General features: G+C 39.9%; 2 protein-coding genes across 9 annotated transcripts in view; one reads left to right on the forward strand and one right to left on the reverse strand.

Moving 5' to 3' along the window:
* Nucleotides 1-14955, reverse strand: part of LOC144641571 (GTP-binding protein Rit2-like) — a 158510-nt gene that overhangs the window by 16346 nt on the left and 127209 nt on the right. The gene's annotated exons all lie outside the window — the stretch shown is intronic.
* The window catches only part of LOC144641530 (uncharacterized), a 60602-nt gene continuing 45691 nt past the window's right edge, over nt 45-14955 (forward strand). For 6 of the 8 annotated variants that reach the window (XM_078500595.1, XM_078500603.1, XM_078500563.1 and 3 more), the window contains exons 1-5: nt 45-121; nt 438-502; nt 1928-2032; nt 3108-3356; nt 4157-4342. In XM_078500595.1, coding sequence (XP_078356721.1) covers nt 82-121; nt 438-502; nt 1928-2032; nt 3108-3356; nt 4157-4339 — 642 coding nt within the window. In that variant the 5' untranslated portion in view covers nt 45-81 and the 3' untranslated portion in view covers nt 4340-4342. Of the gene's footprint in view, nt 122-437; nt 503-1927; nt 2033-3107; nt 3357-4156; nt 4343-4534; nt 5246-5285; nt 6865-14955 lie in introns of those variants that run through there. The other 2 variants (XM_078500553.1, XM_078500545.1) reach the window with 2 other exon arrangements.

Here is a 14955-nt window from a genome sequence, read left to right on the forward strand (position 1 = left end):
AGCCTGCGCGTTTTTTGGTCAGTAAACCATCCTCCTGCTCATGCGTGTTATGTGCGCGCAAAATAAAAACTTAATAAAAACATGGAGAACGATGTGGCGGGGATTTCGAAAAAATCTGGAGGTATGAGAACTCCGTAATTAATTTTAACTATACGGTAGCAACCTTAGAAACGGGTATGCGTGTGTATTGTGCCGGTTGAATAGTAATTTTGGGTTGGAGTTGTAATCACATGATGAGTGCTTGTAAAATTTTAGCATTTCAAATTTTGCTGTGTTTCCTGTCTTCCTGATTGCAATATAAAGCTTACATACAAATTATGTTTTGTGCCCTTTTAAGATTATCTGTCACTTGCTATTTATGTCAACTATTAGTTGCATTAATGCAAGACATTTAAGATCAAAAACACTGTTATTTACGGATTTGTTTGTTTTTACAGGATCTGTAATGTACTTACAGCCAAAAACACCTACTACAAGAACTACTGCTTGTACAACCCCTAAGGTACAGTTGTACTTATAAATTAATTTAACATCATTAAGTAAATAGAGAACAGTTTCTGTTTCTATTGAATTGAGAAGAAAATGCGAGTGCAAGTTTATGAGAATAAGAAATGAGCAGGGCCGTACCAGAAACCCATAAGGGTTGAAACGTGTAACGCGCGTGCACGGCGTTTGAATATTCATTAATTGCTAAGTACCATATTTGAAAACACGAAGAATTTGTATGCGAATGCTTTATACACGTAATGACACACGCGACATAATTTTTGGTTTTGCGGTAAGTTGCTTAAATTTCGACCTAAACGCCGTAAAATTCTTACAGAAACTGAAGAAATTCATTAAGTGTATCCAAGCGAAGTTCTCCAGACCACTTCATGAAGATGAAACAGGAAAATTTAACCAAATTTAACTTTATTCTACCAAGCTTGTTCAAAAACAAGATTACGCCATCGTGCACGAGCTAGAGCGCGCTGTGAATTTAATCCAAATATAGTAATTTTTATTGGTTAAATGCATCTGGTGAAATTCCAAATATGGTACTTAGTGTAAACGAAAGTGCAAACGCTTTGTACAATGCGAATCATAGGGGGTTATAGTTTCAACCCTTATGGGTTTCTGGCCGTACCTAGCAGGGGGGCAGAGGGGGCAGTAGCCTACGCCCAGAAAACTGAAAAACTAAGAAAACTAAAGAAAAAAAGAAAAACTAAACTAAAAAAAACCCAGAAAACCTGCCCGCGCAGACAAATAATCCTAGGTACGGCCCTCTTACCTGCCAATCCCCAGAGTACAAAAAAAATGTAATCAATTCACATTCTTATCTAGTCGGCGGTTTTTTGATGGTGAAGCAGCAGGCCATCTTTTCCCAGGAAAATGCTGCTATATTGTTGTTGTTGATATTGATATGGAAAAGGAAATTGCTTGTTTATTGAGATGATCAAAATGTAAAACAGAGTGTGACTGTGAAAGGCCATTCACATCCCTCACAATCGGTCTTTGGGCATCTTGTTCTACTATTAAATAAAATAAAAGTTGTTTCACATTGTTATTTTGCAGAGGACAGGTAAAAACTATTCCAAGATGGCCTGCAGACCCATCTATTAAACCTTTTGTTTAGTGATGTTCTCATTACTGGTGCCCAAAGCATTTTGGTTGTTTTCCAAAGGAACATGTCCCTGGGACATATCCCCGCTACATTTTTCATCTGTGTACATTTTATGATTTTGTCATTGATACAGGTTCTCGATCATTTCATGGCCCTGCTACATATTCCCTTGTGTGAACAGTATGTCATAAAATATGATTTTGTTTCCTTGTGTGTGCCAACCTTTGACTCACCATCTGCTTAAATTACGAACATCTATGAGCCTAGGTCATTTTCTTCATGAATATAAACTGGTTTTATTAATGGAAACATTTTTCTGTGCAGAATGTACGGACATCTACATGCAGTAACAGATCATGTGGGCTACGAAGGCCATCCTCCCCATTTGTTTCTCCAGTAATAAAGCGTCGTTCTGAAGGTGACAGTCAGGTAAAAGAAGTTGATGTTATAATCTACTGGATATTTTTATGTTGAATACGGTAGAAACCCGAGTTCTCAAACCTCCAGGGGAAATGAAAATTGCTTCAAGAAATCATGAGGTTCAAGAAATCGGGGGTAAAATTACAGAGAAGTACTAACCAAGGGTTCAACAAAAATTGGTTTGAGAAACTGCTTTAAATTGGAGATGCCTAGACTCACTAGGAACTGGACATTATGTGACATTGCCAACAGAATGCGCCTGACTGTAGACTTGTTAGCTGGGAGCTACATTGTACAATAGTGAACAAAACATGTTGAGACACAGGAGTGTAGCCCAAATAACATGACAGGAAAAGTTTAGGTCCACTTGCCTGGGGCAAGCTAATAAAGGTTTGGTGGCCATGTGGACAAGTGAATTATCTTCTGTTAAGTCTTGAGAGTCTGAGTAAATGGCAACAAAATGATATTTAGTTGGGGCAAGTGAAAACTAAAATTTACTTGCCCACTAGGCAAGTGAATTTCAAAGCTTTTTTCCTGTCCTGCCAAATAACACTCTTTCTTGTATGCCACAGTGGCCTTATGCACCAACAGGAAGTGCTGCGAGGGTGACGATTGTATACCACACCAAAATTTTTCATTATCCCCTTCCCCTGTTCAATCAAATATAATGGTGTTTCAGAAGGTTGTTTTCCTTTGTGTGTTCTTTTTTACATATCTTTGGATATTTACTACTGACAGGAAATTTACCTTGGGAAATGCCAGTTGCTCTCACTAAATGCAGTTTCCTGTGGTGAAAGGGTCATTTACCACATCTCTCTCAGTGATAATGTTAGCATACAACATGTATGAACAGTCCTTTAGGTCACGGATAGGCCAACAAGCCAGAAGAAGGGAATGGGAGGAGGCTGCCCGGCCCCCTCCCCTTATTCCTGCTTTCCTTTCTTAAGTCCTCTATTGGTTTTTGTTTGCTTTCTGCCCTTCACTCCTGGCCTGTTCTTAATAAAATAATGTATGCCAGTCACTGAAAGGATCAAGGATTTCTAATCGTGTTTGTACCTGACAAAAACTGATTTCAACATTACAGGAAAATTTCAGCACACCTAAAAGAAGTAAACTATATGGACAAGATCATGAAAAAGTGCACACAGGCACTGTAAGCGAATCACTTGGAGGAAACACATTTGTGTCAACACCAGAAAACAGACTTCAGGGCTGCAGTCAAACTGAACGACCAACTGAGCTGCTGGCAAGAAAAAGAGATTTAATCAAAATGATCCATGAGAAGGAAGAGCTGCAAAGAAAGCTAAATCTTGTCAAGATGTACAGAAATAAGGTACAACACATATAGTGTACAGTTTCTTGCTCCAATGCTTTTCATGAAATGTGGCTGTTATACTGTATGCACCTATCAGTGTTAAGCTGGAGGGGGGAGGGGGATGGGAGGGTTTAGAAATAGGTAGGCCCTTAGTTAGGTTTCTGACTCTCTAACATATTTGGAGTGGGCATTAGGCTAAGTTCATCATCCTCCATTATTGCAATCACACTAGCCCCAAGGCCAAGACAGGTCTAGAGTAAACATTTTTTTAAAACAATATGTTTCAAATTGCATCATTCATATAAGGTGTCCATTTCCGAACACAGTACATGCCTGGTTTAATATGGTTTTGTGCTATTCGCATCATATCTCTAGACAATATTATTACACTTACATGGAACTGAAAAAAGGAGTGTATACCTGAATTCTCTGCTTTTGGCCATTATTTGTATGGTGTTTTGTCTGGCTACATGTATTTACTTTGAGGTTTAGTTGGTCACTAGTTAAGACTGTGTGAGTCCTCTGTGATAGGTGGTAACTTTGGATTAATGACATTGAAAACAGCTCTATTAAAATTTGTTCCAATGACCAGTTCCCTTTATGAGATGCGCCTGTACGGAATCATGGTAGTTGTATTCAGCAAAAACATGCGCGAGACTTAACAACGCTAACTACAACTACCATGATTTCCTGTAGGCATGTCTCATAGAGTGAATTGGCCGTTATTTACTTAGATGTATCTGCTGATTTTTTTTTTTATAGTGGTCACAGAAACATGTTTTATTCTGATCAGACTTAACATGCAGTTTTTGTTGTAGAATGACCTAAAAGAGCTTCAATGTTTGATAGACAAGTGGCGGACAGTGAGTCAGGAAGCTGCAGAGAGACTATTGGGCAAAATACAGTTTGATCCCCGACCCACTATGAGCCAACTATTGTCAAACCTTCAGGTCGATAAGGAACTTATCCACTTCTCAGAAGAAGATGAAGGGTTCTACTGAAAGGTAACTGTTAGTTTACAAATCTGTGTTTTGTGTAAAATTTATTTTAGAAACTGGCGTTTCCAACAAAGGCCTGTAGTGACTCTGTAGTCTAGATTCCACCTTGTGAAACTTAGTTCACGATGTCAATAGAGGAGCCGGTAGGAGTGAAAACAAGCTTATTTTATGGGTCTTGTCAATGTTCTGTTCTTTCAGCGAACCCAAATTCCAGCAGAGCAATTCTTGGTTTCTTCATTGTTCCATCAGTTTTGATTGCTTTAATCACCCCAACAGCTTTCCTGCGGAACGTGTCTTTCTGGTACGTCGCTGCATCTGTCGTTTCCTCAGTGACCATGTTTTTCCTGGAAGATTACCGTATTTATTCGATTAAGCGCCCTGGGCGCTTATTAAATTTTTGGATCTTGAGGGTGGGCGCTTATTTGAGGTGGGCGCTTATTCGAGGCTGGGCGCTTATTAAATTTTCACCATTTTTTGCAAGTAGTACGTTTATTTTGCAAGAAAACAATGTATTATAATTAAACGTGAAGGTGTACTAAAGCTGAATTTAAAATGTTCATTAAAACTTTCAGTAAAAAAATAAAAAATTTCGGTCTTCGGGATAGTCTCTTTGTAGTACTTAGTCAATTTTAATCTCAACTTCAACAATAATCAAAATTCCTTTTGTGCCCTCATTTTAGGAGGGTGAGGGTGGGCGCTTATTCGAGGCTGTGCGCTTATTGACTTTTCCTACCTATAGGGTGGGCGCTTATTCGAGGCTGGGCGCTTATTAACTTTTCCTACCTTCAGGGTGGGCGCTTATTCGAGGCTGGGCGCTTATTAACTTTTCCTACCTTCAGGGTGGGCGCTTATTCGAGGTTGGGCGCTTAATCGAATAAATACGGTAATTCACACCGGAGCCTTAACAGTAACTTGAGCTTCCTGGACAATGTCGGATCTCACTTTCCAGTTGAACTTGCCTCGACCTCTGGCAGACAAGCATCATTTGAGGCCTGGGATGGCACTATCTTGGCAGGATTTCGTGAGTGCTGTCTTAAGAGCTTCAACATTCTTTTCACTTTACAAACCCACATTCATGGCGGACAATCTTCTGGCTTTTCATTGTCATCTAAATGTTCGTCGCGTGTCCAAATTCTCCGAGGATTGAGATGATTGTAGTACTTTGGCAATCTCTGGTCGCTTTGCGATTGAGCAGTTCCAGACACCGGGCGGACAAGCTGGGGAGCTTTAACTTTTTAGTTATATTACCAGTTACTGCTGAGGGGATGTGAAAGACACAGAAAAAAACAAAAATTGTGGAAACATACATTCTCTGTATGGTATAATATAGTTGAACAAACGTTTTCAGAAAATCGTTCTTGTTGTGTTTTGTTTGGGTGTCGTCTGTCGAGTGAAATGAGTGAAAGTTCGCTGGCCTTCCATCTTTTTATTGACGACCCACAGCTGAGAAAAGGCGACGTTTTATTTTGGTAACAGATTCCGTTTATTCGACCTTTATTTCTAGCGGTCACGGCTGTTCAAAACTGTAAATGAAACATTGCTCAAGTTGTAAATACTAAAGGGTTATGTTTAAGTGACCAATTTTGTGAACGGCGAAAGACAGTAAATTAGTAGTAATAATGTTAACTAAATTCGTTACATCTAATTCAATATAAAGTTTTTTTTTACTAAGGTAAGCGCGATTTGTACCCGGGGGGGGGGGGGTACTCCCTATAATGGCCTATACGGGGAGGCTCCTTCCGAAAGGGTACCTTTTTCAGGCTTCAGGTATATAATAGGGTAGGGATTTCACAAGTTTAGGTGTACGAAAGGGTATGGAAATCAGTCATTTAGGTTTTTCAAAGGGCCTTTAATTGAAATATTTCGAAGAGATGCAATTTATGGCTGTATTATTTCAATTTATTATGCGCTACATGAAACTGACAAGAAAACGTCGAGTTCTAAGTCTATACCATGTCTTTCAGGTATATGAAAGGGGTACCTTTTTTCAGTAAAAAGTATACAAAAGGGGTACAATTTCTGTCGAAATGGTACAAAGAGTAAGGGGTAAGACCTCGGGGCGGAGCCTCCCCATACACAACTTTTTTGGGTACCCCCCGGGGATTTGTAATTATACGTGATATCACAAGAGTGTTAAAATTTTCCTTATTTAGTAACAGTCGCGCAAGATGTGCGAAACCGCTATCTTCGATGTCTGAGAAGACCCAGAGCCCAGGGAACCAACTTTAATGCATATCGTTTGTCGATCTCTGAACACGTTTTTTTAAAAAAGTGACTAGCAAATCATTTTGGTAATATTGATCAATATCAGAGCAAAGGAGCTGCATATGGTCGGAAGACTTGTGGAATAACCGCCGCTGGTTTTCAACTGGGCTAATGGTTATGGTTATTCCCAGTGAGAACATAAGAAGAACAAGTGTTTCAAATATTTAGGGGTGCGGGGCTTATTCGTGCCAGCGCTATTATAAGAATTTTTAATGTCATATCCTGTGCTTATTCGTATAAATAAAAAACGGTAAAAATGTCAAGCTGACTTGTAGAAAATATGAAAAAGTGAAAAAAATAATAAAAGTGAGCGGTGTAACGCTTCTTCACTTGTGTCACGGCCCAAGAACATCTGCGCAGGATGCTACCACAGGTGTGACGTTACAAACTGCCTTGAAAGTGACCACCTCTCCTGACTAACCACCTAATACTAGATCACTAAAAAACAACAAAGAAACCTCGCAGTGATTGCGGTAACACGTTTTAACTGAGACTGTGCTCTGTTACTTTCTATTAAAACTTCTCAAGGCAACGATTTGGTCTCGTCCAAATCAAAGACACAACAACAACAATACGACTTTTTACTTCACTATGACTTATATGTGCAGTAAATTTAAAACCTTCACCTTTTGTTCATAAAAACTCAAATCGAAGTTCCTGTAATGTGGTGTATGGGAGTGGTCACTCATGACGCCTTGTTCGCGCGCGGTCCGCGAACGAATATGATCTGCCCCATTCTCGTCCCCAGAGCTGCTTGTCCCTCTTAGCCGGCTGAGCCTGTGCACGAAAATCAAGTGGCCCTGGGAACACATGATTTGATTGGCTGGATTTTAACAAAAGGGACACCCAATCAAATGAACCTTTTTAAAATCCCTTTGTTAGTGAAGAAATTATTCTACATGACACGAGCGTGGGACAAATAAAAATCTGAGTCCCCGACGGGAATCGAACCCATGGCCTCCCAGATACCGGTTGGGCGCTCTAACCAACTGAGCTACGTGAGAGTCGCTGTGAGCTAGGCCATTTACTAGGTTGATAAGTGACACGCGTCCTGCATACTGCTAGGATCAGCAATGTCGAAATCATCAAATTTGTAGTTAATAATAAAGATGGTAGATTTTAAGCTCGGTGATAAATAGTGAAGAAATTATTCTACATGACACGAGCGTGAGACAAAGAAAAAAAAATCCCTTTGTTATACTACAGTTTGAAACGGTTGATTTGATTGGCTAGCCAATCAAATCACAATCTCGAGCCCAGAGTCCGTCCATGTCGGTCAGCGGTACGGGACGGACTCTGGGAAACTGGAATCGATCAGATCAATTTCAGGTCGATTTCAGGTAGAACCTTGGTCTTCCGGTTTTTATTGCGCATGCTCTCAGGTCTAAGCGGAAGTAAATTTCCCAGAATGGAAGTAAATTGGGAAAGTTGAACTATTTCTAACACAGTATTGACAGAACTGGTGTTTATCGAAGCAACAAAAGTAACAAAAACGTTCTGCAGTTAACAAAAGAGAGAGTCAACAAAAGAGCGTCTGATGTTTTGATTTCCGTTAGTCTCTTTCTTGTGCATACTGTTATAATGGTTTGAAATCAAAGATCTTGTTTGCCTTCCAAGATTCCGCCTGACTGTGTGCATGTATTCGTTGTTGTTTTGCGGACGACAGTGAAGAAATTTACATAATGCACAACGCACGGACAAGCTATTGTTCTGTTGATAAAAATTTTTGTTTGGCGACTTTCGTATATTTCAAAGGCTTCTCGCTGACAGCGCATCTTTTCATGATAGATTGCATGTTTTCGAGCAAATAATTTTTTCCTCGTCAAATAGCTGTAATATTAATAAAGCATTAAAGGCCACACCGGTCAACGCTATTCAAAAGGTATAATTAGCATTTCGGCGACTCAGCTCGTGCACACATTCACGCAATTCACGTGCACAAAATTGTACAATTCCTTTTTTCAGCAAAACAACAACGCGTAATGTTCAAATTCTGCTTTATTAGTTATTATTTTGAATCGAGCACTGTCTGCGATATTCAGTTTTTCAACCGTAACGGAGATTTGAAAGAAAACAGTAGTTCTAGCGAGATTTGTAAGTCAACTATAAATTGAGTTTTCAATCGACCTTGTCCTTGGTGACGCCGTGGTTGTTGTTTTAAAACTCCGCTCAGAATCGACGCTTAAAGGAAGTCCTTTTTTATTCAAGGTATCTATTGAGTTCAAAAAGAATGGTAGAATTAGAAAATACTTCATTTATGTAGCGCCATATGACGAGTTCTTAGGTGTTTTACAAAATTAAGGTGATACACCTGAACATTTGACCATGGAAAACAAAAAATGTTTTTCCAGGGTTTCCGGTTTGGTTTACTTCCGGGGTAGATTTTCAGACTTCCGTGTTGATTTCTATTGTTCTGTGAGGACCAGTAAGACACTGAATTATTATTCAGTTTCCCAGAGTGAGTCCCGGCGACCCTACCGCTGACCAACCGCTGACGGATCGCGGAGCCGGGGGTCACTCTGGGCTCGAGATTGATCAAATCATGTGTCTCCAGAGCCACTTGTTTCTCGTGCACAGGCTCCGCCGGCTAAGAGGGACAAGCTCTTCTGGGGACGAGAATGGATCTGCCCAGGCTTCCACTATATTCCCCGTCCTGTAGCCTGTACGTGGCCAACTTGTTTTTACGCCGATTATCTGAAGTATACTAGGAGTTGCTGATAGCAAGTAAAGTGCTGCGAAGTGAGTTATAAGAATAATAATTATAATAGTAGGAACGGAACGGAAGGTCATAGGAATGTTTCGGATCTTCAGATGTGAAAGATATGATTTTTCTCAGCGAGTGAAATGCTGGTAATTCACTTAGTTTATATCTATATTTATTCTTACCAAATGTTAAATAGCCTACAAGCGTGCAGGTGCACGTGCAATTCGATCGCATAGCCATCAGAAACACCAATTTATGACGTCAAAAAGCTCAAAGCTCGTTCCATTCCAGCGCGCGGTCATTATGAAAATGTTTTCGTGGAGCCTTTGCAAATCTTCGTAGTTTTTTCTGTATATATTTCGCGCTTAACTTAGTAATGAATAATTTTAGTGTTTGGTTGCAAAAAGAATTTCGAAATTTCGGCTCATTTGACCTTTAAATTACCGGTATAAATTGAGTAAGTTTCGCTTTCGTGTTTGACAACAACTTGGCTTTACTTGATCTTGCATATTTATAGCTTTTTCTGCACTTTGACTGACTATAACAAGAGAAAGCGACATGTTGGGATTAAACACGCTCGGAAGTCGTTTCTCGAAGAGTATTGCGCGGATCAAATCGAGAAACATCTTCTTCAGTTTATTCCAGAGGTTTTTTAAAGCGCAGTGTGGCCCAAGTTTTTGCTTCCTATTTGTTAGAAATTTAGCTCTGAAAATGTCAGGGAAAAAGGTACTGAACAAAAGCGCAAGCGGCAGCGCTTAAAAATTTAACTTCTTGCTCTTTAGCGAAAAGGACATCGCAAACGACAAACGCAGCTTCCACATTTTACATGCCGCTGATCATACGTACTGCATGTACTCAAAATCATCGCCATCGAGTGTGTCGCCTATATAAAGCGCCCAGGCCCCGCGCGGACAGTCAAAAATAGTTCTGCTGCTACGCTAAGGCTTCGCAGCAATAATTGTTCTCCCGTTTTGCCGTGTATCAGTGTCATTAAAGACCATTTTGAAGCATTTTGGGTAGTCACCATATACAGTCAACTCTCGTTATAGCGGACACGCTCGGGACCTCGTGAAGTGTCCACAATAGCGAGAGTCCGTAATAGCGGGGTGTGGGAAAAAAGTGAAGTTAACACGCGTTTAATGATACTAGACAATGTCTGTAAAGTAATGTTAGATCTTTAATGTGTTAAATGTGTCACTTGTGCGAATGACAGCACAGTTAAACAATGTGGTCCCTCAAAAAGAAAAAGAAGGACAACCACAGAGGATTGGCGTTAATTTGCGGGAAGAGAATCAACAGAGGTGGTGGCCTGGGGCTTGAGATTCCAGTTATGTACGAATTATATGGCGCGCCAAAATATCTTGCTCGACTAGATGAGCTTATTAACAGTACTGAAACGGCTAAGCAGTCGTTGAGAAGAGAGGATGAGGGATTGACATCTCATAAAGAACCAGCAAGGAAAAAGCGCAAGCTGAAGTGGAGAACCCGGGGTGAAGAAGCAAAGCCTACTGTGCAGCTATTTAGTAATTGATGTGAAAGTAACATTCAGGAGTGCATTTTGACAAATGACGAACAGCAGATTTTAATTTTACGTGATTATGTTATTTGAGAAATAAATCGTGTCCGCTTTATCGAGAGTTAAAACAATAAAACTGTCAACTTGGTACCAAGAAAGTGTCCGTAATTCCGTAATAGCGAGAGTCCGTAATAGCGGGAGTCATTTCCAGTCAAACCTCTATAACTTTCGCCGGGGATCTGAATTTTGTCCGTTATAGCGAGCGTCCGTAATAGCGGGGTGTCCGCAAGGCGAGAGTTGACTGTATGAAGCTCTTAAGTTATTTCACGTTCAATATGCACATGGAGCCATTATAAACCACAAGGTCTTCTTTAACGGTTTTTCTTTATTTTAATCAGATAAGTAAATACTCAAAAGATTTAGAGAACAACATTTCTACATTTTAATACACTGTAATTTTTTTTAACAGACGGTGAACAAATCAACTCCTTTTTTTTACTTGGCATTTTATTACTATTTAGTTTCGTACTACACAGCCGTCCAGCACACATCAGATAAAATTGCCAAATGCGAATTAACATCTTTACACTGATTTGAAATGCACATGCGACCGTTGGAAATATGATAGCTAGAAAAAGTGAACGCTTTTACAAAACAATAACAATACAATAGAAAGTGAAAACTAAAAAAAAACCAATGTGACAGATAAAATCATAATAGTATATTAAAATATCCTTTTTGTAATTTTCATGCTAAGATAGTGGGATATACGTCTCAATTCCAGCAGCTTCCTTCTTTTTTTTTTATTGCAACATCAACACTTTCTATGTACTGCGAACTGAAGCTTTTTACCGCACAGTTGTAAAGTTTCTCTCAATTATTCTTAAACACCTTCACTCACATTATAAGTATTCCACTACCGCAACATTTCTATCTACAGCAAGAAACGAAGTTGAAACAAAACTAGATAAAGTTCTGTGATTGAAAAAAAAAAACGACTGAAAACTGGCTTCGTTATTGTCATAAGAATATCGTTTCAGTTCTCGTTGATTTCATCGCACACCCACATTCCTGGGGCACAGGATTTTGTGGCGCTGGCCTTCTGCGCCAACAGCGGAGAAGAATCTTCTTTCGCCGTGTTTTCCCATAATGGTTCATTCAGCATTGGATAACCCTCAGTAACTTGGGCTTCCTTGATAATTTCAGATCTCTTTCCAGTAGAACATGTCCAGACTCCTGGACAGGTGGGACGGGTTTTTAAAACTCATTAAAGGAGAAGTTCATTCCAGAATTGCCATTTATTTTCTTTACGCCAATAAAAGGTTTACACAAAGATATGTTATTCACCAAAATTTCAGCCTCCAACGTGCACTATAACCGTACGAAATCTTTCTTAAAACTCGACAACTGAACGCCGCCATCTGGTGCTGGTGTATGCGTGACGTCAAAGAGTCAGCCGGAGTTTGGCGGGAAATTTTAATAGTCGAAATTCCTTGTTTTGCATTTCTTGAAGCTCTGTTTGAGCAAAATGGAGTTGCACAAACAGGCATTTTGACAAAAAAAAAGCCACTACGAAGAAACAAGTAGTTTCAAGTATTTAAATTTTCCCGTCAAACTCCAGGCTGAGCTCTTTGACGTCACGCATACATTACCAGCTCCAAGATGGCGGCGTTCAGTTGTCGAGTTTTGGGAAAGATTTCGTAGGGTTATAGCACACGTTGAAGGCTAAAATTTGGGTAAATAACATATCTTTGTATAAACTTTTTATTGGCGTAAAGAAAATAAATGGCCATTCTGGAGTGAACTTCTCCTTTAAGATATTAATACTGCCTAATATGCTTCTTGTGGAAAGACGTGTTGCGTGACAGTCAGCGAACACCTGCAAAGGATATTACCACAGGTGTGACGTCACAAACCAAAAGAGGCAACGTCATGTGACTATAAACACCTTAATGTCGTAAGTCACTAAACAGTGATTTACCAACTGTTTATTTTTATATCACAAAAATTGCTTTAACCTCTCTCTTAAACTTTAAGTCGTTTTCTTTGAATGGCCTTTCTCTTATGGACCTTATACGGCTTAGTCCGCGGGAAAAATAAATCGTCTTTTTCTCGCAAACGAGTATGGTGACCTATCAATTTTTTTCTCATACTTTGGGTGTAACGATCAAGTTCTATCTGTAAAACGAAAACAGATCAATTCCTAGCAAAATGAAAACAAAAAGAGGTTTAAATAATGTTTAAACATTCAAGGAAGGGCGTGTTGCGTGACAGTCGACGAACAACTGCAGAGGATACTATCACAGGTGTGACGTTACAAACAACCTTACCAGAAAGGGTTACCCTATGCGACTAAACACCTTAACTTTTTGCATGTAAACTTAGAGCATTGATTTTCTTCCATGTAAACTATAGACGCGTTTTTTTCAGCTACTTATCACAAGCGGGCCAATTTATACATTTGTCGTTCAGCGATATTAAAAATCAAATTCAAGTATTGGCGGTAAGGGTAAAGTCTGTTCGCCATACAGCCGGAGCTTATCCCAGTTTCTGTAGTATTAAGCTACTAGGAGTATTGCTACTCCCCCCTGGATGGGATGCTAGTTCATCGCAGGGTTACCGCCCAACTGTAAATTCACCGGTACCCATTTATGCACCTGGGTGGAGAGAGGCACTGTGAGAGTAAAGTGTCTTGCCCAAGAAAACAACGCAGCCCCCCGGCCAGGGCTCGAACCCGGGCCGTTCGACTCGGAGTCGAGAGCGCTAACCATTAGGCCATCGCGCCTCCCACATTGGGGTTAGTGGTATGCTCACTTAATGCACCCCTCATTAGCACAAATTAAATCTCATGCCTACGAGTGCTGTTACGCCGCTAGAGTTTCCTTTTTTTTCCGTTTATGAAATAACATTTTGAGTCAGGTTCATGTATGAAACTCTTGGCTTGTTTTACACAATAAATGAAGGACCAAAGACATTGCCGCCATTTTACGTGATACATATATAAAAGCCTCGTGGTGTTGTCTAAGAAAGGTTTTCTTTTATTTAACAAAAATGCGTTCTCAAAGAAGTTATTCTTTTAATTCTCACTGTACACAGAGTTTTCAATAATTAACATTGATTAAAAGGACAGTGACAGATTTTGTTTACAGCGGGATAAGATGCCTATTAAAAATATCCTTTTTTGTTTACAAAAGCTCATCCTTTTTCCCTAAGCAGCTTTCCTCTCTTTAAAAGTTTTCCATTTCACTACCACATTCTATTTACAGAGATAAAAGTTATGTTCTAAGAATGAAAAGGCGAGTGATTATTACTCGCTTTTAGTTCGTTATCGTGATCAGAGTGTTCTTTCAGTTCTCACTGATTTCATCGCACACCAACATTCCTGGCGGACACGTTTTGGTGGTTCGTCGCTGTTTCGACCGTACGGAAGACTCATCCAGTTCTGCAGTCTCAACAGTAACTTGGGCTTCTTTGATTATCTCGGATCTCTTTCCAGTTGAACATGTCCAGACCCCTGGCGGACAAGCGTCATTAGAGACCTGGGACGGGTTTAACTTCGTCACACGACTATCTTGGCTGGATTTCATGAGAGCTGTCTTTAGTATCTGCTTCAACATTCTCTTCTTTCTACAAACCCACATTCCTGGAGGGCAATCTTCTTGTTCTTCACCGTCATTTAAATGTCTAGGTTCTTCACTTTCATCACGTGTCCAAATTCCCGAGGGATAAGAGTTTTTAGCATGTCGTAGAGTCTCCACTCTGGCAATCTCTGATCTCTTTCCGGTTGAGCAGGTCCAGACTCCTGGCGGACAAACTGCGGAGGCCTGGGACAGTTTCAAGTTCTCAGTGAGCGGGCCAGAACGGGCTGAGTGGATGTAAAAGGCGCAGAAAATAACGCACATGGCTGAAATGTACATTTTGTTAGTTTAGAATAAAGTGGTTGGTGAAACGACTTTTTCAGAAGTTTATCTTTGCTATGTTTATAGCTTGGCTTTCTGCCAAATGTAATGATTGAAAGTTCGCTAACCTTCCATCTATTTATTGGCGATTCACAGCTGGGAAACAAAAATGATCTAGAATGCGTGTGTTCGACTTTTAAGTGGTTTCGGCTGCCGGACATTGCCCAAGTAAAGG

This window comes from Oculina patagonica, chromosome 1, assembly GCF_052425735.1.
Source record: "Oculina patagonica isolate OP01 chromosome 1, crgOcupat, whole genome shotgun sequence".
Lineage (NCBI taxonomy): Eukaryota > Metazoa > Cnidaria > Anthozoa > Scleractinia > Oculinidae > Oculina > Oculina patagonica.